The sequence below is a fragment of the Salvelinus sp. IW2-2015 genome, linkage group LG7 (assembly GCF_002910315.2).
Source record: "Salvelinus sp. IW2-2015 linkage group LG7, ASM291031v2, whole genome shotgun sequence".
Lineage (NCBI taxonomy): Eukaryota > Metazoa > Chordata > Actinopteri > Salmoniformes > Salmonidae > Salvelinus > Salvelinus sp. IW2-2015.
This window is the reverse complement of record NC_036847.1, coordinates 17,409,872-17,434,758: the sequence shown is the minus strand read 5'-3', so window position 1 is coordinate 17,434,758 and position 24,887 is coordinate 17,409,872. Positions and strand designations below refer to the sequence as shown.

Below are 24,887 nucleotides of genomic sequence, written 5' to 3'. Positions count from 1 at the left end.
GGATCAGTCTAGCATTTGGTCGGCCTCCATGTGTGATGACAGTCTTTGGCAGCATTGCAGACTATTGTCTGGATATGGCCTACTTCCAGAGCAGCCAACTGTCCAGCGGTCACGTTTGTTTTGACACACACACCAGCTCTCACATTGAATTCCACTAATGTAGCCTCCTAATTTTTCTATCAGTTTGCATTCTCTATGAGGGCAATTCCATATGAACACACAGTAAGGTTTCAAAGGACACCAATACTGCCTTTGTAGCATCTACTGATTTATTGTTGTAGTGTCTTAAAGAAGGCCTGGGTAAATGTCACACATTATTTCTCAATAATCATTTTGGATACAGACTTCAATGGTATGCCAAAAACCTACCCCCTAAGGACCTTTTCTATTGATTTAATTCCAGGAAGATCCAAAACATCATACATATCTTTGGGCCAATCTTGAATGGAATTCCCCATGCGTCTTTAGCATAACCATCCAAATTGCTTTCTATTAGGCTTACTCTTGTAACTCTCTTTCCTGCTCTCTCTCTCCGTATTGATCTTAACCCTTAGCCACATGTTGAATTAATTTTTCATTATGCTCTCTGTGCTTCTATTTTACACCCTTTTTTTCTCTCCCTGACGCTCCCTCCTACGGTCTTTATCGCCATCACTAGCCGGCTACCAACCGGTTATTCAACCCTGCACCTTAGAGGCTGCTGCCCTATGTATATAGACATGGTCACTGGTCACTTTAATAATGTTTACATACTGTTTTACTCATTTCTTATGTATATACTGTATTTTACTCAATCCCAGTCTGACATTTGCGTGTCCTAATATTTATATATTTCTCAATTCCATTATTTTAGATTTGTGTGAATTGTTAGATACTACTTCACTGTTGGAGCTAGGAACACAAGCATTTCACTACATTCCGCAATAACATCTGCTAAATATGTGTATGTGACCAATACAATTTGATTTGATCATCTTCACTATCAACTTGTGAAAACCCCTCCAATGCCGAGGCCCTTTGGCTGAACGTAAGAGGATAACACATTGAACATCACAATGCAGACTGTGTTTAGGGCGACCCCTGTCTCACATCCCCCTCTCTCCCTCCATTTTTACAGGAAGTCCTTTGAGTTTGAGGATGTGGTACAGTTGACAGCGCAGCAGGGTACACTGGGAAGTGGGGCCAGGCGCTCCGGCCTGTTCCACGCCTTCTCTGACGACAACATTTATGAGGACATTATCTGTGAGTTCACCCCTGACACAAAGTGAAAAATTACACTCCACTTAGGCAGACGGAGTCATCTTACAATCTTAGGAACATTTAGGAACCAATTCTTTCCTAGTCTTACTTCCCATCGTCGTAACCACTGATAAAGAAATGACTGGAATATAGATTTTTCTCCATATTGTCACATCAAGTCCTTTTTAGATCAGTGGTGGATGTGAAAGAAGAGAAATAAAGGCAGCCATTTAAGACCATTCGGACTTAAACATGGACTATTAGCGTATTATGCTGTGTATGTCATCTGTCTCCCTCACCTTTGACCCTGGCCAGCTGGACCCAGAGACAACCCATATGAGGATGTCAAGCTGTCTCCTACTATGTGTCTCCCCATCAGGCGTCCCCGACCCTGGAACATGGCACAGAGAGAGAGCCCTTGCACCCCAAAGGTAGTAATGGAAACTGATTCAAAGGATATTAGATTTCAATTGAGCCCAGTTTGATATGAAAAAACAAACATGCTTTAATCTTTAAATAACCCAGTCCCCTTGTATTCTGTGTCTCAGCTCCCTCCCAAGCCTCTCACGTTGCGAGTGGAGAGGAAGGAAACACTGGCAGCGACACCACCCACCCCTACCTCCCCTACTGAAGCCCCACACAGAACTGCCTTTCCAAAGCGACCCACAACCACCCACAAAACATACAGACTGCCTCAGGTAAACACACACAAGCATTTCATAAGCATTTTATACACAGTGTAAATTGTATTTACCGCAAACTATTAGTTATTTTATTTTGAAATTGAGTGGGAATAGCAGCCTAAAATGTTAGTGGTATTGGTCTGTTTGCAAGATTACACATAGAGAAGCCAAGCTAGTGTTAGGCCTACAATCTGTTGTCCATTTGGAGAAACATCTGAGCTTCCTGTATGCTTGGCTCTGGATCCAGGTCACTCATTTTGCTGCTCAAGTTGAAACTTGACTGATGGCCTTATCCAGTCCAAACAGGTACCCATGAGGAAACGTTTTTCAGTGCAACAAGGAAGTTGTGCTTGAATTGCATTTATTGATTCGCTAACTTTTCAGAAAAGTTTGTTGCCAGATCACAAGTATGTCAACAACTATGTGATGATATGTCACATGAATGTGATTTATTTGTATCAGATAAATATACTGAACAAAAATATAAATGCAACATGCAACAATTACAAAGATTTTACTGAGTTACAGTTCATATAAGAAAATCAGTCAATTGAAATAAATGAATTGGGCCCTAATCTATGTATTTCCCATATGACTGGGCAGGGGTGCAGCCATGGGTGGGCCTTGGAGGGTGTAGGCCCATCCATTTGGCAGCCAGGCCCACTCACTGCGGAGCCAGGCTCAGCCAATCAGAATCCGTTTTTCCCCTCAAAAGGGATTTATTTCAGACAGAAATACTCCTCAGCCCACCCCCTCTCAGACGATCCTGCAAGTGAAGGGGGTCCTGGGCTGGCCTCGTTAAACTTGGTCTGCTGTTGTGAGGCTGGTTGGACGTACTGCAGCTTATGGTAGAGAAATTAACATTCAACTCTCTGGCAACAGTTCTGGTGTACATTCCTGCAGTCAGCATGCCAATTGCACACAATGCCAGATGTTTCAAAACTGCACATTTTGAAGTGGTCTTTTATTGTCCCCAGCACAAGGTGCACCTGTGTAATGATCATGCTGTTTAATCAGTTTATTGATATTCCACACCTGTCAGGTAGATGGATTATCTTGGCAAATGAGAAATGCTCACTAACAGGGATGTAAACAAATTTGTGCACAACATTTTTGAGAAATTAGCTTTCTGGCCTTGTGCAAAATTTGGGGCATTTAAAAAAGAAAAAAAGATTTGCTCAAAAAACACGGCACCAACACTTTACATGTTGCGTTTTATATTTTTGTTCAGTGTATATCTTTGTGTACGTGTTTGTTTGTGGTTTCTCTGACGCAGTATGTCAATAAGATTCATGTGATCTTTGACGCCAAGCGAGGGCGAAAGAGAGTGAAGAGCCAGGCACAGGGCGGTTCAGCTCGAGGTATGACTGTTATTACCCTCGAACTTGTCTACAAGATGAAGATGAACTGCTTTCTGTAAATACCCAGCAATTCATGAGATGCGTTACATCCCGTCACTGGTACAAATACAATACAAAGACACTCTGTCTCCTATAATGTCTCTTTTTTTCATCCCTTTATTACTCTCTGTCTCTCGCGCTGTGTTTCTATCTCTGTCTGTGTGTTTCTGTTGCGCTCTGTCGCTCTCTCATTTTCTCTTGCGCACTCTCTCTTCTGCTCTGAACAGAGGAGACCAGTGGAACTGAGAGTGACCCAGAGGACAACACTAATGGTACTACTATAGGATTGACCTTCTTCTTGTCAAAAAAGTCCATTCCAAAATCAATGTTTGGCAGACGTTTTTAGAATGTTGAGATCAGTCAATGTCCCACGCCTTCTACTAAAGTTGTATAGATCAAGCCTCAATCCCAAATTAAGGGGAAAGCACTGTCTAGTTTTTTTCAGGGGGGGGGGGGGTGCCTTTATCTTTTCTATTCACATTTTATTAGCACTTAATCAAAGCAAGATATAATATCCTGTTCCGTTAGATTCACCTTATCAGATTTTTTACTGTCTCCACTAGGAGGGTCGAGACGCTCGGTCTATGTCCAGTCCACGCTGAAGCGGAGGCCAGGCTACCGCACCCTGGAGAGGGACCTGATCCAACTCCAGCAACAGCAACTCTTCCAGCTCTTTGTGGTTGTGTCACTCAGAAAGAGTTTCCCGGGAAACACCTACGCCCCTGAGATCACGCAACAGTTTCCCAACAAGGTTATTGTTAATTGAAATCAATTAAAGCCAACCTCTTTCAYGTGGGGGGCAACGGAGCTTGGTGGCGGAACACACTTATACAAAACATGTTTATAGGGGAAACCATGGATGGGCTCAAAGGAACCCCAGAATGTTTTGAGTTGCCTTTGTTTTTTGTAACCATTGTATTTCTCTTTACTTTTTCCTGTTTTGCGGGCCAGGGAATAAAATGAGTCTATAAAATGAGTCTCTCCTTTCTTTACTGTGTAGTTTGCGAAGTCTTCTCGTCACTCCCGTGAAGCTGAAGATCGGCTGAAGGCCATCCCCAAGTTTTGCTTCCCAGACTCTCAGGACTGGCGGCCATCTGGAGACCTGCCCAGGTAAGCTGCTGTTACATTCACATTGTGGTCACAGTATGTAGCAGTGGTGTACAATAAGGATATTCATATAAGGGTGCTGAAACAACCACTTTAATATAAGTATTGAAATGGGTCAAAACTTTAAAAGTAGCAAGTTTTTTTTGTTGTAATAATCACTGTGCTAGAATGAAATATGATCTGAGAATTAAATGAAAGTTATGTTAAATGAAAGGTTGAACATCTAGTGAGTCAGACAAAGAAAAACATGATTGCAGTTCATATGCCATGCTTTGTTTTCTTCCCAGGGAGTCTGCCCTAGAACACTGCTTAACTCTACTACAATGTGTATCCCTGTCATATTCTCTATGCTTCTGTCTCTAGTGAAACTTTCTCTTTTGTCTTGACGGGAGAGGATGGCAGCCGTTGGTTTTGTTACTGTCGTAAGATCCTGGTGAGTGTGTGTGTGTGTCATTACGTTTTGTGTGTGTCTGCCTATGCATGTGACAACTTGGCAGTAAAGTGCTTACTCAACATCTAGGATATACTCCATCTGAATCGTAGGCCATAAAACCTCAATCAATGAGCCTAACTAAAAAGAATTTCACATTTTGTCCGAATGTTAAATTGTAGATGAATGTTAGATTTGTGTTTTTTGAATGCATTGCACAATGCAATGTTTCTGTTATCCCCCAGAAAGCCAGCGTTGATATAGCCTTTCAATAACATTATTGACACTGAATGTCAGGATTGGTTTTCACGCTCTTCTCTGTGTTGATTTGTTCCATTTAGCCCTGTGGAAAGGGGAAGAGACTGCCTGAAGTTCACTGTATTGTAAGCAGACTGGGCTGCTTCAACCTGTTTGCTAAGGTAACCGGCAGTCTGATTAAACTCTTCATATATAATGCATTTTAGCTTGCTTGTGCACATTGAAAAGGGTTGAAACTAAATCCTGTAAAAATGTCCCAAGCTAATCAGAAGGGTGAGTTTTGAGAAGGATAATTGATATATTTAACGATGTGTTATTATGTACCACCCAATGTTTTAGTCGGTGCAGGTGAGAGGGGACAGGTGTGACTGTAGTGTAAATAAAAGGTGAAGAAAGCAGCTAGTATTTAATGTAGTCCTGGTGTATTCCCTTGTTGATACTTGTCATCAGGATAGTCTTTGTGTTTAGGGGTGTAGTTATGGAGTTATACTGGGTGCGTCTTTGTGTGCGTGTGGGTGGGTGTGTTTTCAGATCTTGGAGGAGGTAGAGAGGCGCAGGGAGATCTGTCCTGCCCTGGTGTCCCCCTTCATGCGTAGCGTCATGGAGGCTCCTTTCCCTGCCCCTGGACGCACCATCACAGTCAAGAGCTTCCTCCCAGGCTCAGGAAATGAGGTAACACAATCACAACTAAGAGGAAGTCACCCTAGGACTATAGGAAAATAGTTACTACAGGATGTTAAGAGAAGTAACAGTTCCTACCTAGCTCTTTATTACGGACACTGTCAACAACACCTGCAATCATGTGCAATGTCTCTGCCCAGCAACCAACTGTTGTACGAGCAATAGCCAACCGTGGTGTGTGTGTGGTCAGGTGCTGACTCTGTGCCGGCCGGTGGACTCGAGGCTGGAGCACGTGGACTTTGAGAGCCTGCTGCAGTGCCTGAGCGTTGGGAGACTCCTGCAGGTGTTTGCCTCTCTACTACTGGAGAGGAGGGTCATCTTTATCGCTAACAAACTCAGGTGATGAGTTTCCTCTAGTACACACAGCTTCACTGGCATCTCCAGCTTGACTTGGGAGACAGTGGGAGGGCAGGTACTGCAGAGTACTGGTTCAGGGTGGAATGTATTGTTTGCTTTGCTCTTCTGTTGGTCGGTGTGAAAGTGCTGTGTGTAAGTTTTCATAAGTACATAGTGTAGTCCGAGTTAATTGTATTGAATAGACTGTATGGACTCTATCTTTGACATACCTCTTCTCTGGAATTTAACATTTTCATCCCTTTCTCCTCTCTTCAGTGTGCTGTCTCGTTGTGGCCATGCTGCGCTGGCGCTGCTCTACCCGTTCACATGGCAGCATACTTTTGTGCCTGTGCTACCCGCCAGCATGCTGGACATCAGCTGCTCTCCCACTCCCTTTCTCATGGGGGCGCTGGCGCCCTGCTTGCCTGAGCTGCTGGAGCTGCCCATAGAGGAGGTAAGTGACAAAGCTCACCATCTGATTCCCAGTGGCTAGTCACTAGATGGCCATGCTACAAAGGACAGCATTTTCGATTTCATCAGAATTGATGAGGAAGTACATGAGTGATTAGTTCATTGATAAAGGGTTAATGTTAGGGTTAGTTAGTGTTCTGTCACACACAATGGTTTATCAGAATTAAAAGTATTTGTGCCACCTAGTGGTAGTTTTATAAACGTCATTACAGTAAGACTAACAAATAACTGGAGTATCAAACTTCAAATAGTTCCTAACAGTTAATGGTAGACAGTCCCTGATGTCTAATTTGAAGCCCAATACTTTGACCTGCTTTCCTGTTGTCATTGATATTTTCTATGTTCTCTCTCTGTTTGCATTCTAGGTGCTTATTGTAGATTTATGCGCAGACAAGTTTGTCAAACAGGTGTGTACATTTTACATTTTAGTCATTTAGCAGATGCTCTTATCCAGAGCGACTTACATTATTGAGTGGATACATTACTTTTTCCTGTACTGGTCCCCTGCGGGAATTGAACCCACAACTCTGAGCAAGTGCCATGCTCTACCAACTGAATTGTATTTAATTGCGACTCATGAAAGATGGGTGTGGTTCCAAAACATGACAAGTGACTAGGACATGAGGTAGACTTTATCTGTGCATGTCTGCTCTCCGTCCTTTTCCTGGGATTGTCTTTTGAAGTGACATTGTTAAATTTGTATTTATTTGTATTTTATTTAACGAGGCAAGTTAGTTAAGAACAAATTAGTATTTACAATGACGGCCAAACCAGGACGACGCTGGGTCAATTATGCGCCGCTCTATGGGACTCCAAATCACGGCTGGTTGTGATACAGCCTGGAATCGAACCAGGGTCTGTAGTGATGCCTCTAGCACTGAGATGTGGTGCCTTAGACCGCTACGCCACTCGGGAGTTTAATATCATACTACACTATGTCAGAGCTTGAATTTCTCTTGGATGTAGTCCAAGTTCATATAGTGAGAATATTAAAGGGATTATCCACACCCAGAAATAAAAAATAATGAAACTCCTGTCAATTTGATGAACGCCTATGTTCTATCAGTGAGAAAAATAACAATTTCCCCCCTGATTTAACTTCTAAGTGGTCCATCTGTAAAGTCTGGAAATTGTGTAGGAATGCGTTATGCAGTGCATTCTGAAAGTATTCAGACCCCTTGATGTTTTTTTACATTGTTACGTTACAGCCTTATTCTAAAATGGATTACATTTACAATCTACACACAATACCCCATAATTCAGACCCTTTGCTATGAGACTTGAAATTGAGCTCAAGTGCATCCTGTTTCTATTGATCATCCTTGAGATGTTTCTACAACTTTATTGCAGTCCACCTGTGGTAAATTCAATTGATTGGACATGATTTGGAAAGGCACACACCTGTCTATATAAGGTCCCACAGTTGACAGTGCATGTCAGAGCACAAACCAAGCCATGAGGTCAAAGGAATTGTCCGTTGAGCGCCGAGACAGGGTTTTGTGGAGGCACAGATCTGGGGAAGGGTACCAAAACATTTCACAAGCATTGAAGGTCTGCAAGAACCCTGTGGCCTCTATCATTCATAAATGAACGTTTGGAACCACCAAGACTCTTCCTAGCGCTGGCAGCACGGCCAAACTGAGTAATCGGGGGAGAAGAGCCTTGGTAAGGGAGGTGACCAAGAACCCGATGGTCACTCTGATAGAGTTCCTCTGTGGAGATGGGAGAACCTTCCAGATGGATAACCATCTCTGCAGCACTCCACCAATCAGGCCTTTATGGTAGAGTGGCCAGATGGAAGCCACTCCTCAGTAAAAGGCACATGACAGCCCGCTTGGAGTTTGCCAAAATGCACCTAAAGGACTGACCGTGAGAAAGAAGATTCTCTGGTCTGATGAGACCAAGTTTGAACTATTTGGCCTGAATGCCAAGCGTCACATCTGGAGGAAACCTGGCACCATCCCTGGGGTGAAGCATGGTGGTGGCAGCATCATGCTGTGGGGATGTTTTTCAGTGGCAGGGACTGGGAGACTAGCCAGGATCGAGGGAAAAAATACAGAGATCCTTGATGAAAACCTGCCCCAGAGCGCTCAGGACCTCAGACTGGGGCGAAGGTTCACCTTCCAACAGGACAACAAACCTAAGCACACAACCAAGACAATGCAGGAGTGGCTTCGGAAGAAGTCTCTGAATGTCCTTCCTTGAGTTGCTTAGCCGGAGCCCGGACTTGAACCCGATCTAACATCTCTGGAGAGAACTGAAAATAGGTGTGCAGCAACGCTCCCCATCCAACCTGACAGAGCTTGAGAGGATCTGCAGAGAAGAATGGGAGATACTCCTCAAATACAGGTGTGCCAAGCTTGTAGCGTCATACCCAAGAAGACTTGAGCCTGTAATCACTGCCAAAAGTACTGAGTAAAGGGTCTGAATACTTATGCAAATGGGATATTTCAGTTTATAAAAAAATAAAAACCAGTTTTTGCTTTGTCATTATGAGGTATTGTGTGTTGATGGATGAGGGGTAAAAAAAACAATTTAATCAATTTTAGAATAAGGCTGTAACTAAACAAAATGTGGAAAAAGTCAAGGGGTCTGAATACTTAATAAATGCACTAAGTAATAGTTGCTATGGAGTTTCACTTCCTTTTCTCACTGAGATCCTATTGGGCCGCTGATATTGAATGCTAGTTTCTATGACGACACCATTCTGTATACTTTTGGCCCTTCTTTGGACACTGTGTTAACTAACCTCCAGATGAGCTTCAATGCCAACTCTCCTTCCGTGGCCTCCAACTGCTCTTAAATGCAAGTAAAACTAAATGCATGCTCTTCCAGCATCACTACTCTGGACGGTTCTGACTTAGGTATTTGTAGTTGTCCACATATTCTAAGTGTCTGGCTAGACTAAACTCTCCTTCCAGACTCACATTAAGCATCTCCAATCCAAAATTAAATCTAGAATCGACTTCCTATTTCACAACAAAGCCTCCTTCACTCATGCTGCCAAACTTATCCTTGTAAAACTGACCATCCTACCGATCCTTGACTTCGGCGTTGTCATCTACAAAATAGCCTCCAACACTCTACTCAGCAAATTGGATGCAGTCCATCAGTGCCATCCATTTTGTCACCAAAGCCCCATATACTACCCACCACGGCAAATGTACCCTCTCGTTTGCTGGCCCTCGCTTCCATACTCGTCGCCAAAACCACTGGCTCCAGGTCATCTGCAAGTCTTTGCTAGGTAAAGCACTGCCTTATCTCAGCTCACTGGTCACTATAGCAGCACCCACCCATAGAACGCGCTCCAGCAGGTATATCTCACTGGTCACCCCCAAAGCCAATTCCTACTTTGGCCGCCTTTCCTTCCAGTTCTCTGCTGCCAATGACTGGAACGAACTGCAAAACTCACTGAAGCTGGAGACTCATACACCCTCACTAGCTTTAAGCACCAGTTGCCAGAGCAGCTCACAGATCACTGCACCTGTACATAGCCCATCTGTAAATAGCTCATCCAACTACCTCATCCCAATACTGTATTTGCACCCCAGTATCTCTACTTGCACATTCATCTTCTGCACATCTATCCCTCCAGTGTTTAATTGGTATATTGTAATTACTTCGCCACCATGTCCTATTTATTGCCTTACCTCCCTTATCTTACCTCATTTGCACACATTGTATATAGACTTTTTCTACTGTATTATTGACTGTATGTTTGTTTATTCCATGTGTAACTCTTTGTTGTTGTATGTGTCGAACTGCTATGCTTTATCTTGGCTAGGTCGCAGTTGTAAATGAGAACTTGTTCGCAACTAGCCTACCTGGTTAAATAAAGGTGAAATAAAAATGATACATTTTTTTAATTGGAGAATCAATGATGCACAGTATATGGGTAGCCAGCTGCCTTGTTTCACGTCATTAGTGGAACAAGGCAGCTGGGTACACCATGTCATTTCAACGTGGATAATAGGGTAATATTTGGTTGACGTTGATAAATGAGATTACAACCTACATTCACCCACTCAAAAAGACTGCCAAAAGTATAGTTATTACTATGCTTTCAACCATCTACAAGCACAACCAAAATCAAATCAAACTTTAAATGCACTTCAAATAACTGTTCATTTGATTTAGCCCTATTCTTTAACTTAGATTTTTGGTTGAGATGGAAATGTGAATCAACATAAATTATTAATTTGTAGACCAAATGGAATTAAAGCCAAACTAAGTCAGTGGCACAGATGTAAATATCAATACAGAAGATATATCTCCTTGAAATTTTGATATTTGGTTGCGTTGACAAACACAATTCAATATCATTACATTTTAAATCAACCAGAGTTTGAAACCCTAGGCCTATTCTATTATCTATTTTTAGTTTAATTCTAGGTTGAACTGAAACAATGGCTGTTGATGACTTTGCAAATGCTATACAAGCTTAAACATTGATATATGAGTGAAAGTATGGTCACATTTCATTTGCTCTGTTAAACCTACCCTTTGGAATGACTTCGATAGCAACAGTGAATCTACAGTACACTGAACAAAAATATAAACGCAACATGTAAAGTATTGGTTTCATGAGCTGAAATAAAAGATCCCAGAAATGTTCCATATGCACAAAAAGCTTATTTTGCTCAAATTTGGTGCACAAATGTATTTACATCCCTGTTAGTGAGCATGTCTCCATTGCCAAGAAAATCCATCCACCTGACAGGTGTGGCATTTCAAGAAGATGATTAAACAGCATGTTCATGAAGCAGGTGCCCCTTGTGCTGGGGACAATAAAAGGCCTGTGACAGCTGATGAAACTGATGAAACTTTGCACAATCAAAGATTTTCTGCACAAACCGTCTCAGGGAAGCTCATCTGCGTGGTCATCGTGCTCACCAGGGTCTTGATCTGACTGCAGTTCGGTATTGTAACCAACTTCGGTGGGCAAATGCTCAACTTTGATGGCCACTGGCACACTGGAGAAGTGTGCTCATCATGGATGAATCCCGGTTTCAACTATACCAGGCAGATTGCAGACACCGTGATTGGAGTCGTGTGGGTGAACGGGTTTGCTGATGTCAGCTTTAAACAGAGTTGCCAATGGTGAGGTTATGGTATGGGCAGGCATAAGCTACGGACAATTAACACAATTGCATTTTATCGTGACGAGATCCTGAGGCCCATTGTCGTGCCATCCATTGAAGAAGAGTGGGACAACATTCCACAGGCCACAATCAACAGCCTTATCAACTCTATGTGAAGGAGATCTCGTGCTGCAAATGGTCACACCAGATACTGACTGGTTTTCTGATCCATGCCCCTACCTGCGACCAACAGATGCATATCTGTATTCCCAGTCATGTGAAATCCATAGATTAGGGCCTAATGAATTTATTTAAATTGACTGATTTCCTTAACCTCACTAGGGTATGCGTCCCACCTCGTCAACAGCCAGTGAAACTGCAGCGCGCCAAATTCAAAACAACAAATCCCATAATTAAAATTCCTCAAACATACAAGTATTTTACACCATTTTAAAGATACACTTGTTGTAAATCCAGCCACAGTGTCCGATTTCAAAAAGGCTTTACGACGAAAGCACACCAAACGATTCTGTTAGGTCAGAGCCAAGTCACAGAAAAACACAGCCATTTTTCCAGCCAAAAAGAGGAGTCACAAAAAGCAGAAATAGAGAAAATGAATCACTAACCTTTGATCTTCATCAGATGACACTCATAGGACTTCATGTTACACAATACATGTATGTTTTGTTCGGTAAAGTTCATATTTATATCCAAAAATCTCAGTTTACATTGGCGCGTTATGTTCAGTAGGTCCAAAACATCCGGTGATTTTGCAGAGAGCCACATCAATTTACAGAAATACTCATAATAAACATTGCTAAAAGATACAACTGTTATGCATGGAATTTTAGATCCACTTCTCCTTAATGCAACCGCTGTGTCAGATTTCAAAAAATCTTTACGGAAAAAGCACACCATGCAATAATCTGAGTACAGCGCTCAGACAAAAACAAACCATACAGATATCCACCATGTTGTGGAGTCAACAAAAGTCAGAAGTAGCATTATAAATATTCACTTACCTTTGATCTTCATCAGAATGCACTCCCAGGAATCCCAGTTCCAAAATAAATGTTTGATTTGGTTGATGAAGTCCATCATTTATGTCCAAATACCTCCTTTTTTTCCGCGCGTTTAGTACACAATCCAAACTCACGAGGCGCGGGCAAGTCCAGGCGAAAGTTCCGACAAAGTCATATTCCAGTTCGTAGAAACATGTCAAACGAAGTCTAGAATCAATCTTTAGGATGTTTTATCATAAATCTTCAATAATGTTCCAACCGGAGAATTCCTTTGTCTGTAGAAATGCAATAGAACGCAAGCTAACTCTCACGGGAGCGCGCGTGATCAGCTCATGCCACTCTGGCAGACCTCTGACTCATTCAGCTCCCATTCCCCCCCTCCTTCACAGTAGAAGCATCAAACAAGGTTCTAAAGACTGTTGACATCTAGTGGAAGCCTTAGGAAGTGCAATATGACCCCATAGACACTGTATATTCGATAGGCAATGACTTGAAAAACTACAAACCTCAGATTTCCCACTTCCTGGTTGGATTTTTTTCTCAGGTTTTGGCCTGCCATGTGAGTTCTGTTATACTCACAGACATCATTCAAACAGTTTTAGAAACTTCAGAGTGTTTTCTATCCAAATCTACTAATTATATGCATATTCTAGCTTTTATGGCTGAGTAGCAGGCAGTTTAATTTGGGCACGCTTTTCATCCAAAATCCCGAATGCTGCCCCCTACCCTAGTGAAGTTAAATGAACTGTAACTCAGTAAAATGTTTGAAATTGTTGATTTTTACATTTTTCATCAGTATATTTAGTTGAGTGGAGATCTCAATAATTCTCACGATAACATAATGGTAATCATCAGCGACACAGCTAAGGCCTAGGGTTTCAAGTCTAAGTCCAAGAGGATCCTAAATAGCTTCTACCCCCAAGCCATAAAACTCATGAACAGCTAATCAAATGCCCCCCCCCACAGAACGCTGCTGCTACTCTCTGTTATTATCTATGCATAGTCACTTTAACTCTACCTATGTACATATTACCTCAACACTGGTGCCCCCACACATTGACATTGACTCTGTACCGATACTCCCTGTATATAGCCCCGCTATTGTAATTTATTGCTGCTTTTTTATTATTTGTTATTCTTATCTCTTTTTTAAAATTTTTAATTTTATGGTATTTTCTTAACTGCATTGTTGGTTAAGGGCTTGTAAGTAAGCATTTCACTAAGGTCTACACCTGTTTTGTATTCGGCGCATGTGACAAATAAAATTTGATTTAAACTGGGATGGATTAAAACCCTGGATGGGAGACCAAAGGGTAGCTGTAGATAGGTAAATTCTTCAGTAGGAGGTGCTGTCCAGCATATTGTATTTTTTTTTCATGTAGTGGATATAATGTTAAAGATCTGACATTGTTTTAAAGATACAAATTCAACCTATATTGAAATTTGGTTACTATGAAGACACAATCCTGTGGTTGAAATTTCACCCTCAACAGTTTCAAATTCAATTCCCCATAATGTGGAATTATGTTTTGACGAAAAGCTGAAAGTGTCTAAATATTCAACCCCTTTGTTACGGCAAGCCTATTAAGTTCAAATAAAATTGTATTTGTGACATGCGCCGAATACAACAGGTGTAAACCTTACAGTGAAATGCTTACTCACAAGCATATCAAATTGTATTGGTTACATACACAAGCCCTTAACCAACAATGCAGTAACCAACAACATTGATTACTTTTTTTCAAATCCAATGTATTTGTCACATGCGCCGAATACAACAGGTGTAAACCTTTCCGTGAAATGCTTACTTACAAGCCCTTAAGCCCTTAACCAACAATGCAGTAACCAACAACGTTGATTACTTTTTTTCAAATCCAATGTAGATTTCACAGCCACATTGACAAATTACGTTGAAACATTGCTTCAACCAGTTTGTGTCCAGTGGGAGGTTCTCTTGCATGATGTGAGTTGCCCTGACCTCTTAACTACTCCTTGTTTCTCAGCTTGGTGATGAGGACTGTATCTTGCCCAGTAAGCTTCAGGCTGCACTGCAGCAGATCCTGGAGGAGAGAGGGCAGATACTACGGCAAGACGGAGACTGCACAGGTTTGCACAGCCAACTATTACCTTAAAATGGCCTTGTAGCCAAAATATTGATGAAACAATGTCTTGTCTCCCTGTCCAGGTTGGATAAAGTGTAATTGTGTAGAAAGACATTTCTTAAAGCTTTTTTTTACTCGCCTCTCCATTTTGACACCATCTACTTTTTATAAGTGACTATCCCCCTCCCTACCATCTGTCCATGCAGGCCAGCAGTGTGAGCTGAGCTCCCTGGTGTCGGAGGCCTTTGTGCATTTCTTCGTGGAGCTAGTGGGCCACTATTCCCTCCACATGGGCGTCAGCGGGACCCGGGAGCTGCAGAGGGAGAGCTTCTGTAAGTCCCACCCCTCCCGTGGGGCCCGCCAGTTCCTGCAGCTCTTCATGGACACGCAGATGTTCTCCGGCTTCATCCACGACAAAGAGTTGCGCAAGGGAGGGGGCAAAGGTCAGGGAGTGGCCTATCAGTGGCCCTGTTGTTGCAATACTTTGAGAATGCATTCTTCCTTCCTCTAAGTAATCACCTCTTACCAAAATGTATTTTCTTGTGGACCTTGTACTAAGCTTTTCTCCCCCTCCCACAGGGCTTTTTGAAGTTAGAGCTGCAGAATATTTGGCTTCAAACCCGGAGTCTGAATCTAGCGGGTTCCTCAAGGGACTCAAGGGAATTGGTTAGTATTGCTCCATTCATAACATCCAATTAAACAAATATGACTTTTACTGTCAAGAGTTAAATAATTTTGTCAATTTTATTTTCAGGGATGAAATTCCTACAGAAGAAGTGACAGACAGTCAGCAGTCTGGTTGAAAATGCTTCTGTAAGAGAGGATGAGAGCCATCTGCCAGATTGGCCGAGACACATGTGCTATGATGTTACAGCTATATAGATATGTACATGACTCGACCAGGACATAACGGTGTTGGGCACAGAGGTCCACAGTCCTAGATAGAGAGCTCTCTGCTTGAGACATAACCAGTCTCTTCGTATTGCCCTGAATGCATTCCAAGCCAGAGTGAAGTGCAATTGTAATTGGAGGAAAACTGGAAATGTGCATTTATGACCGAACAAACTTCGATGAAGACTTTTGAGATGTCAGAGGAAAGGCAGGAGCAAACACTATGTACTTGTGAAATCTACACAAAACATTTCAGCTACAGGACTCGGTATTAACTTAACAGATGTTGTGCCATGATAAACTAACCCACGCGTTTTTGTGTTTTTGCTAGTATTTTTTTAATGTTCGTTTTAGCCAAGTCTTAAGTGTTTGGTCTCCATATTATGGATATAATGTTATTTTTAAGTTTAGTTTTGAACTCGTGTCTAGTGGAAATTAATAAGTAAGGCTACTCTTGATACCCTTCTGCACTCTGCTACAGAACAATGTAAGAATAATGATTTTTATTATGTGCATGATTGTTACTTTAAATATGGCATGACATATTTAAAAAAACAAAAAAAAACAAATTGAGGTTAATGTATGTTGTCTCTGACATTTTGATGGCCTTGACAAATCTTCCAAGTAATGTTTGGATCATTAGGATAATACATTACAATTCACATTTCTCACCGATTTTGAATTTTGTAAAGCTTATTCTGTAACTAAATATTTTGTTTACAATATTTTAGCTACTTTTCATGCATATTTTTGCATTTTGAACTTAAATTGAGATTGTATGAGCCTGTTTGGATACCCTTTCCTCAGTCATTTGATAAGACAGGTGAAAGCACATATTGAACTGGACCACCTTGACTAAGGATGTGATTTTGAAGGATCAGAACTGAGTCTTAATCTCATGTATCCAACATTCCAATGCACAAAGTTTGCTAAAAACGTTTTTGATGTTCTCATGTGGGTTTTAAAAAGTCACAACTAGAGACCAGAAACTAACTAGTCACACCTCCTTCCTATTGACTGGAGTTGCATACTTAGTACCTTCAGAAAGTATTCACACCCCTTGACATTTTTCACATTTTGTGTTACAGCCTTAATTTTAAATGGATTAAACTGTCTTTTTTTGGGGGGGGTCACTGGTCTACATACAATACCCCATAATGTGGAATTATGTTTTTAGTATTTTTTACAACTTGATGAAAAGCTGAACATGTCAAGTATTCAACCCCTTTTTTATTAAGTTCAAATAAAAGTGTATTTGTCGAATACAACAGGTGTAAACCTTTCTGTGAAATGCTTAATTACAAGCCCTTAACCAACAATGCAGATTTTTAAGTAACAAAATATTTGTTACTTTAAATATGGCATGATATATAAAATTCTAAAAAGTAACAAAATAACAAGAATGAGGCTATATACAAGGGTACCGAGTCAATGTCCGGGGTACAGGTTAGTCGAGGTAATATGTTCAGGAGTAAAAGTTTGCTTAACAAGTCACACAATAAGTTGCATGGACTCACTCTGTGTGCAATAAGTGCTTAATATGATTTCTGTATGACTACCTCATCTCTGTACCCTACACATACAATAAATTATCTTTAAGGTCCCTCAGTCAAGCAGTGAATTTCAAACACAGATTCAACCACAAGACCAGGGTGGTTTTCCAATGCCTCGCAAAGAAGGACACCTATTGTTAGATGAGTAAAAAAAAAAAGCAGACATTGAATATCCCTTTGAGCATGGTGAAGTTATTAATTACACTTTGGATGGTGTATCAACACACCCAGTCTATAAAAAAATACAGGCGTCCTTCCTAACTCGGTTGCCGGAGAGGGAAGAAACCGCTCAGTGATTTCAACATGAGGCCAATACGGACTTTAAAACAGAGTTTAATGGCTGTGATAGGATGAATCAACAACATCCTCGTTACTCCACAATACTATCCAATTTAAAGAGTGAAAAAAAGGATGCCTGTTCAGAATAAAACATTTCAAAACATGCATGCTATTTGTAACAAGGCACTAAAGTAATACTGCAAAAGATGTGGCAAAACAATTAATTTTTTGTCCTGAATACAAAGCGTTATGTTTGTGGCAAATACAATACATTACTGAGTACCACTCTCCATATTTTCAAGCATAGTGGTGGCTGCATCATGTTGAGTATGCATGTAATCGTTAAGGACTGGGGTGTTTTTCAGGATAATAAAGAAATGGAATAGAGCTAAGCACAGGAAAAATCCTAGAGGAAAACCTGGTTGTCTGCTTTCCACCAGACACCGGGAGACAAATTCACCTTTAAGTAGGACAATAACCTAAAGGCCAAATCCACACTGGAGTTGCTTACTAAGATCGTGAATGTTCCTGAGTAGTTCAGTTACAGTTTTGACTTAAATCTACTTGAAAATCTATGGCAGACCTGAAAATGGTTGTCTAGCAATGATCAAGAACCAATTTAACAGATCTTGAAGAATTTTGAAAACAATAATGGGCAAATGTTGCACAGTCCAGCTGTGGAAAGCTCTTAGACACTTACCCGGGAAAGACTTACATCTGTAATCACTGCCAAAGGTGCTTCTACAAAGTATTGACTCAGGTGTGAATACTTACTTAAATTAGCTAAATTTGCAAAAATGTCAAAAAAACATGTTTTCACTTTGTCATTCTGAGGTATTGTGTGTAGATGGCTGAGTTGTTTTATTGAATCCATTTAGAATTCAGGATGTAATAACAAAATGTGGCATAAGTCAAGGGGTATGAATAATTTCTGAAGGCACTGTAAAATGTGTATCTCAACAGGTACAATTTTGAACTATTGTACATTTTTTAAATATTTTTATAAACGTGAAATGTCCACCATACATGTCAAAATAAATGTGAAATGTTAGTTTGGAATTCATTCACGACTCCACTACTTCAACACGTTGGTCTCCCTGTGTCAAGTCAGGTGAGTTATGTATTTTCTTTCCTAATGTTGTGCCATTTTTGTGGTAATTAGTCCTAGGAACCTAAGATATTACCTGATAAACACCAAATTCAGGATGCAAATGGCATGTGTTGAAAGATGTATTATTAGCTATGTTACATAATTATGAAATAGTAATTTTAGTGCGCCCCTTACGCCCCAATGCGTAAGGGGCGCTATAAAATCAAGGGCCATAAGACACCAACGAAAAATACGCTCAGCCTCCCGGAAGACGGCAGGAGCGACCAGCTGCGTTGTTTTGCTGCTGAGACAACTAGCTAGCTAGCTAGCAATCCATCCATTAATCCATCCAGCGGTGCTAGCAAACAAACCATAAACTGAATATGGCTGGAACTTCTTCAGTAGCTGGTGAAGTATTTGTCGATGCCCTACCGTATTTTGACCAGGGTTATGATGCAGCGGGCGTTAGAGAGGCGGTAAGTATCTGCTCCATACATAGCTACCTGTTGCAAACTAGCTAGCATCAGACATGAGCTAGCTGAGAAACGTGCAACTCAGTTCTCTTAAAGCTATTCAAAATATACAATATAGAAAAAGAGTAAATAACGGAGTATACAAACAGTCCGGGGACTAAAGAAATGTATATAAAGACCATTATATCAAGTTGATTGCTTTTTTTGTTAAGAAATTATTTATATATTCAAATTCATTCTCACAGTTTCCGACTCCTGTACATTTATGAATATAGAATTTAGCTCATAACTGTGGTTGATTAAGAAGAAAGGCTTCGTATAGTTTTTGCTATACTTTGTAAAACCAAAAATCACATTTTCAGTATCGTGTGTGTTTTGGTGGGGAAACTGAGTCTGATACACGGACGATAGCAACCAATTATTCAAAGTTAACTGTTTGAAGCACACTTATTCAATCTTCCATAATCAAAATTATACTAAATCGTTTTTCATGTTCGTGCCATATCAAAAATGACTTTCAGTAGCCTAATGGGGTGCTGTTTAGCAAATGTTKAATTGTTAACGCAAGATTTGCTTACAGTCATGACCTGAACACCATACACATACAGCCAACTCTAAGTGAGCTAGATGTTTTTTTCTTTTTTTTCTCGTATTTCATTAAAGAAAAAGTTTACATTTGAAAGTGTTTGACCAAGAAATTGTAGTTATCCCCACATTCTTTAATTTTCTTATGATTTTTACAGTTAACTTTGACCCCTATACTTTTTATGTGCCACTAGTAGATCATTAGTGCAGGTTGATGACCATTGCATACCATAAGATCCCCATATTATGACATCTTAAAATATGCATGCTTCGGAGGTAGGGGCAGGTAGCCTACACACACAGGCAAAGATTTTCAGCTGGCAGGCAGACACTGGAATAAGTTTGAATGACACACAGGAAACTGTTGATTGTGAAAAACCCAGGGGCATTGCAGTTCTTGACACACTCCAACCGGTGAGCCTGGCACCTAATACCATACCCTCTTCAAAGGCAAATAAATATTTTGTCTTGCCCATTCAAATTAAATTTTATTGGTCACATACGTGTTTAGCAGATGTTATTGCGGGTGTAGCGAAATGGTTGTGTTTCTAGCTTCGACAGTGCAGTAATATCTAACAAGTAATATTTCACAACATATACACACAAATCTAAGTAAAGGAAATATGGGTATGTTACCCTCTGAATGGCACACATACACAATCCATGTCTCAATGATTAAAAATCATTCTTTAACCTGTGTCCACCCCTTCATCAACACTGATTGAAGTGGATTTAATAGGTTACATCAATAAGGGATCATAGCTTTCACCTGGTCAGTCTGTCATGGAAAGAGCAGGTGTTCCTAAAAAAAAAAAGTACACAGTGTATATTAGTGAACTTTGAAGGAGCCCATATTATGCCAGCTTAAAGATGTTTTGTGAGGTGTGCCACTAGTAGATCAATAATCCATTGTCATTAACATTGCAAAGCATAACATGCCCATATTTTGCCAGCTACAATATTGGAAAATTACTTGTTTGCTGTATATTACATTTGAAATTTTAGGTAACCTAGTTCAATTTTAAACAGGGATTAGAACCGGTTCAGGTATAGAACCGAAAAAACATTTTTTTTGAGGAACAGAACCGAGAACGAAAGTAATCTATACTGCTCGGGAACAGAAGCGTTATTTTAAAAGCATGGGAACTGGTTAATAACGTTATTTTACGTTCAGGCATATTTTTTTTTGAGTACCACAAATAAACGCAACTAAGCACATATGCAAAGACCTCGGTCACTCAAACCTATTCCAGTGTCTGCCTGCCAGCATTTCGCTACACCTGCAAACACATGTATGTGACCCATTTTTTTTTTTTTAGTATTGGATTTGAAATCTTTGCCTGTGTTTCAACGCTAGTTAGGGATACTATAGTTATCACTTCTCACATTGGCTTTATTAACTACAAAAAGGTGAAACGTGTTTTTAATCCTGGTGCCGCTTTGCACACTTAAGTTCGTTAGCTAGCTATCCCTGGCAACGTTAAGCCAAGTCTCGGAATTTAAAAGATTTTCAAAGTTCCTCCAAAGAAGCCGCTCCTCCATAGGTATAATTCTGTGGGCCTAATTCAGATAAAACATGTCATAACAAGATGCCCAGTGATTCAAGCTAAACTTCCTCCTCCATCCTCTCTTGCGCTCTTCCTATCTGCAAAATTTCAGTCACATCTCGGCCCTATACTTGTTTACATGTCCATTACGCATGTAAACAACTATAGCTTGCCCGCACCATAACAAGCTACTCTATCTACACTGATTGTGAAGTAGTTTAGAAAGGAAAAATATAAACTGGTACTTTATGGGGTTCATACCATTCAGAACTTTATTTTGCAGTTCGGAAAAGTGGAACAGAATGAAAAMAAATAATGGTTCTGTTCAGAACAAAACTATTGGAAAATAATTTAGGTTCCAACCCCTGCTTTTAGGTCACCCCTCAGTCACAAGTCTAGCTAGTCTACTGTACTAGTATGCTGTCAATCTGTATTAATTTCCATACACAGGCTGCAGCCTTGGTAGAGGAGGAGACTCGCCGATACAGACCCACCAAGAACTACCTCAGTTATATGCCAACACCTGATTTCACTACATTTGAAGTAAGTACCACGTACACAGTTCATGCTATAAAAACAAAAAGGCATAAATTAATATGTAAACTAATGCCATGAGGCTGGCTTTTGACTGACTCGTCACTGTCAACTGTGAAATCTACACTGCTCGACAATGACATTATGTGAAGCAAATACTAATGCTTATATCACCCATCAGACTGAAATCATGAGGAACGAGTTTGAGAGGCTAGCAGCCCGGCAGCCCCTGGAACTTCTCAGCATGAAGAGGTAAACCCAGTCTACTCTTTTGCTCAGAGCACGAACAGTCATGTTAAAAAAAGCTTGCTAACTGTCAATCCCCCATTCAGTTCTAACTTGACGCATTTAAACCCTCGTCATCCTCTGAGTGTACACTCAACTGTTTCTGTTTCACCTGTGCAGATATGAGCTTCCAGCTCCATCATCAGGGCAGAAGAATGACATCACTGCATGGCAGGAGAGTGTGAACAACTCCATGGCTCAGCTGGAGCATCAAGCAGTGCGCATTGAGAACCTGGAACTTATGGCACACTACGGTACCAATGCATGGAAGGTCTACAATGAGTGAGTCGGTGGCTGCTACTTGTGCCCAGTAGAGCTCTTCATTTATTTTAGTTTCCAAGAAAGAGTCAGGAGGGACAACCAAACTGATTTGAATTAAGCTAACAAATGGGGTTTGATTAGTCATTTAATTTGAGAGTAGAGGAGATCAGTCTTTTTACTTGTCAGTTTAGTCCTTTTTACACATGCTTGTCCTGAAGGGTAAAGTATAGATTCACAGGGATTTTTTGACTTTGCCTTAATCTTTGTCATTATTTCCACTCCACAGTAACCTGGCCTTTATGATTGAATTGGCTCAAAAAGAACTACAGAAATGTAGGTAAGTAAATGGTGTGAAAATGTTGCTTTACAATTTCCAGGTTGTGCATTACATTCCTCATGGTTAGCTTGTTTGGTAATAGTTTTGGACTCAGTCTGACACAAACTGTGTCGACAACCTTCTTCACGTCAATAACGAGCTTCTGCATATACAGTATATATTTTTCACCACCTTTTCTGGTGTGTGTGTGTCATTTATACAGAAAGCAGATTCAGGACTTGAACTGGCAACGGAAGAATGATCAGCTTGCAGGCGGGGCCAAGCTGAGAGAGCTGGAGTCAAAGTCAGTTCTGTGAATGTTGTATTTTTCATTACTGTTCTCTCAACCGTGGTATGATTTCTAAATCCATGCCTTCTCTCTTGTAACAGTTGGGTGTCCCTCGTAAGTAAGAACTATGAGATTGAACGTGCCATCGTCCAGTTGGAGAATGAAGTTGGACAGCTCAAACAGCAGCATGGTGACGAGAACAAGGAAAACATTCGACAGGACTTCTAGAAACAGAACCTTGCAGAAGAGACATTTTACAAGAAAGGAAATGTTGAGCTTGCAGCTGAGAACAACGAAAACCAATGTGAAAAGAACAGGACTGTCCCTCCAAAGTTTAAGAACCTAGTTGCCTTGGCTGCACAGCTTTACATTAGTCTCAGACAGTGACCGTTGAAAAACTGTTGGTCATTTGTAGAGCATATTTGGTGTACCTCGATCACTTCAGAGGGGAAGTCTGATTTTGTGTTTATTTTTTATCAATGCTTGTCAATTTGAGTAATTCTAAAATGAGGTAGTTAATAACTAATGATGCGGTCTACAAAAGTCACTTGATTTCTTAACATAAGTACAGTTGAAGTTGGAAGTTTACATCTTAGCCAAATATATTTAAACTCAGTTTTTCACAATTCCTGACATTTTAATCCCTGTTAAAAATTCCCTGTTTTATGTCAGTTAGGATCACCACTTTATTTAAAAAATGTGAAATGTCAGAATAATATTAGAGAATGATTTCTTTCATCACATTCCCAGTGGGTCAGAAGTTTACATACACTCAATTAGTATTTGGTAGCATTGCCTTTAAATTGTTTAACTTGAGTCAAACGTTTCAGGTAGCCTTCCACAATAAGTTGGGTGAATTTTGGCCCATTCCTCCTGACCGAGCTGGTGTAACTGAGTCAGGTTTGTAGGCCTCCTTGCTTGCACACACTTTTTCAGTTCTACCCACAAATTTTCTATGGGATTGAGGTCAGGGCTTTGTGATGGCCACTCCAATACCTTGACTTCATTGTCCTTAAGCCATTTTGTCACAACTTTGGGTCATTGTCCATTTGGAAGACCCATTTGTGACCAAGCTTTAACTTCTTAACTGATGTCTTGAGATGTTGCTTCAATATATCCACATAATTTTCTTTCCTCATGATGCCATCTATTTTGTGAAGTGCACCAGTCCCTCATGCAGCAAAGCACCCCCACAACATGATGATGCCACCCCCGTGCTTCACGGTTGGGATGGTGTTCTTCGGCTTGCAAGCATCACCCTTTTTACTCCAAACATAACGATGGTCATTATGGCCAAACAGTTCTATTTTTGTTTCATCAGACCAGAGGACATTTCTCCAAAATGTATGATCTTTGTCCCCATATGCAYTTGCAAACCGTAGTCTGGCTCTTTTATGGTGGTTTTGGAGCAGTGGCTTCTTCCTTGCTGAGCGGCCTTTCAGGTAATGTCGATATAGGACTCGTTTTAATGTGGATAGATACTTTTGTACCGTTTCCTCCAGCATCTTCACAAGGTCCTTTGCTGCTGTTCTGGGATTGATTTGCACTTTTCGCACCAAAGTACGTTCATCTCTAGGAGACAGAACGCGTCTCCTTCCTGAGCGGTATGGCGGCTGCGTGGTCCCATGGTGTTTATACTTGCGTACTGTTATCGACCATATGAACTTCTTCCAATCTTCTTCTGATCATCCAAATGCTCTCTAGCAAACTTTCAGACGGCCGGACATACTGGCTTAAGCAGGGGACACGTTCGGCACTGCAGGATTTGAGTCCTGGCGGCGTAGTGTGTTACTGATGGTAGGCTTGTTTACTTTGGTCCCAGCCCTCTGCAGGTCATTCACTAGGTCCCCCCGTGTGGTTCTGGATTTTTGCTCACCGTTCTGTGATCATTTTGACCCCACGGCGTGAGATCTTGCGTGGAGCCCAGATGAGGGAGATTATCAGCTGGTCTTGGTATGTTTCAATTTCCTAATA

At 40.9% G+C, this 24,887-nt stretch overlaps 2 protein-coding genes across 4 annotated transcripts in view; both read left to right on the top strand.

Annotated features, from left to right (window-relative positions):
* Nucleotides 1-16,969, top strand: part of LOC111966511 (DENN domain-containing protein 2C) — a 28,322-nt gene extending 11,353 nt beyond the window's left edge. For 2 of the 3 annotated variants that reach the window (XM_023991216.2, XM_070444482.1), the window contains 17 exons: nt 1,118-1,242; nt 1,555-1,670; nt 1,788-1,937; nt 3,199-3,283; nt 3,550-3,594; nt 3,865-4,073; nt 4,323-4,432; nt 4,793-4,862; nt 5,201-5,278; nt 5,649-5,789; nt 5,989-6,137; nt 6,411-6,588; nt 6,971-7,012; nt 14,712-14,814; nt 15,017-15,253; nt 15,390-15,476; nt 15,565-16,969. In XM_023991216.2, coding sequence (XP_023846984.1) covers nt 1,118-1,242; nt 1,555-1,670; nt 1,788-1,937; nt 3,199-3,283; nt 3,550-3,594; nt 3,865-4,073; nt 4,323-4,432; nt 4,793-4,862; nt 5,201-5,278; nt 5,649-5,789; nt 5,989-6,137; nt 6,411-6,588; nt 6,971-7,012; nt 14,712-14,814; nt 15,017-15,253; nt 15,390-15,476; nt 15,565-15,590 — 1,951 coding nt within the window. In that variant the 3' untranslated portion in view covers nt 15,591-16,969. The remainder of the gene's footprint in view (nt 1-1,117; nt 1,243-1,554; nt 1,671-1,787; nt 1,938-3,198; nt 3,284-3,549; nt 3,595-3,864; nt 4,074-4,322; nt 4,433-4,792; nt 4,863-5,200; nt 5,279-5,648; nt 5,790-5,988; nt 6,138-6,410; nt 6,589-6,970; nt 7,013-14,711; nt 14,815-15,016; nt 15,254-15,389; nt 15,477-15,564) is intronic. The other variant, XM_023991217.2, reaches the window with a different exon arrangement.
* Nucleotides 16,970-18,877: 1,908 nt separating this feature from the next.
* On the top strand, nt 18,878-23,539 carry LOC111966510 (BCAS2 pre-mRNA processing factor). The gene is made up of 7 exons (XM_023991215.2): nt 18,878-19,099; nt 21,679-21,771; nt 21,944-22,014; nt 22,168-22,329; nt 22,595-22,645; nt 22,848-22,928; nt 23,015-23,539. Exons 1-7 carry the CDS (start codon nt 19,007-19,009, stop codon nt 23,139-23,141), a joined length of 678 nt encoding a protein of 225 aa, XP_023846983.1. The 5' UTR covers nt 18,878-19,006; the 3' UTR covers nt 23,142-23,539.
* Nucleotides 23,540-24,887: the final 1,348 nt, after the last annotated feature.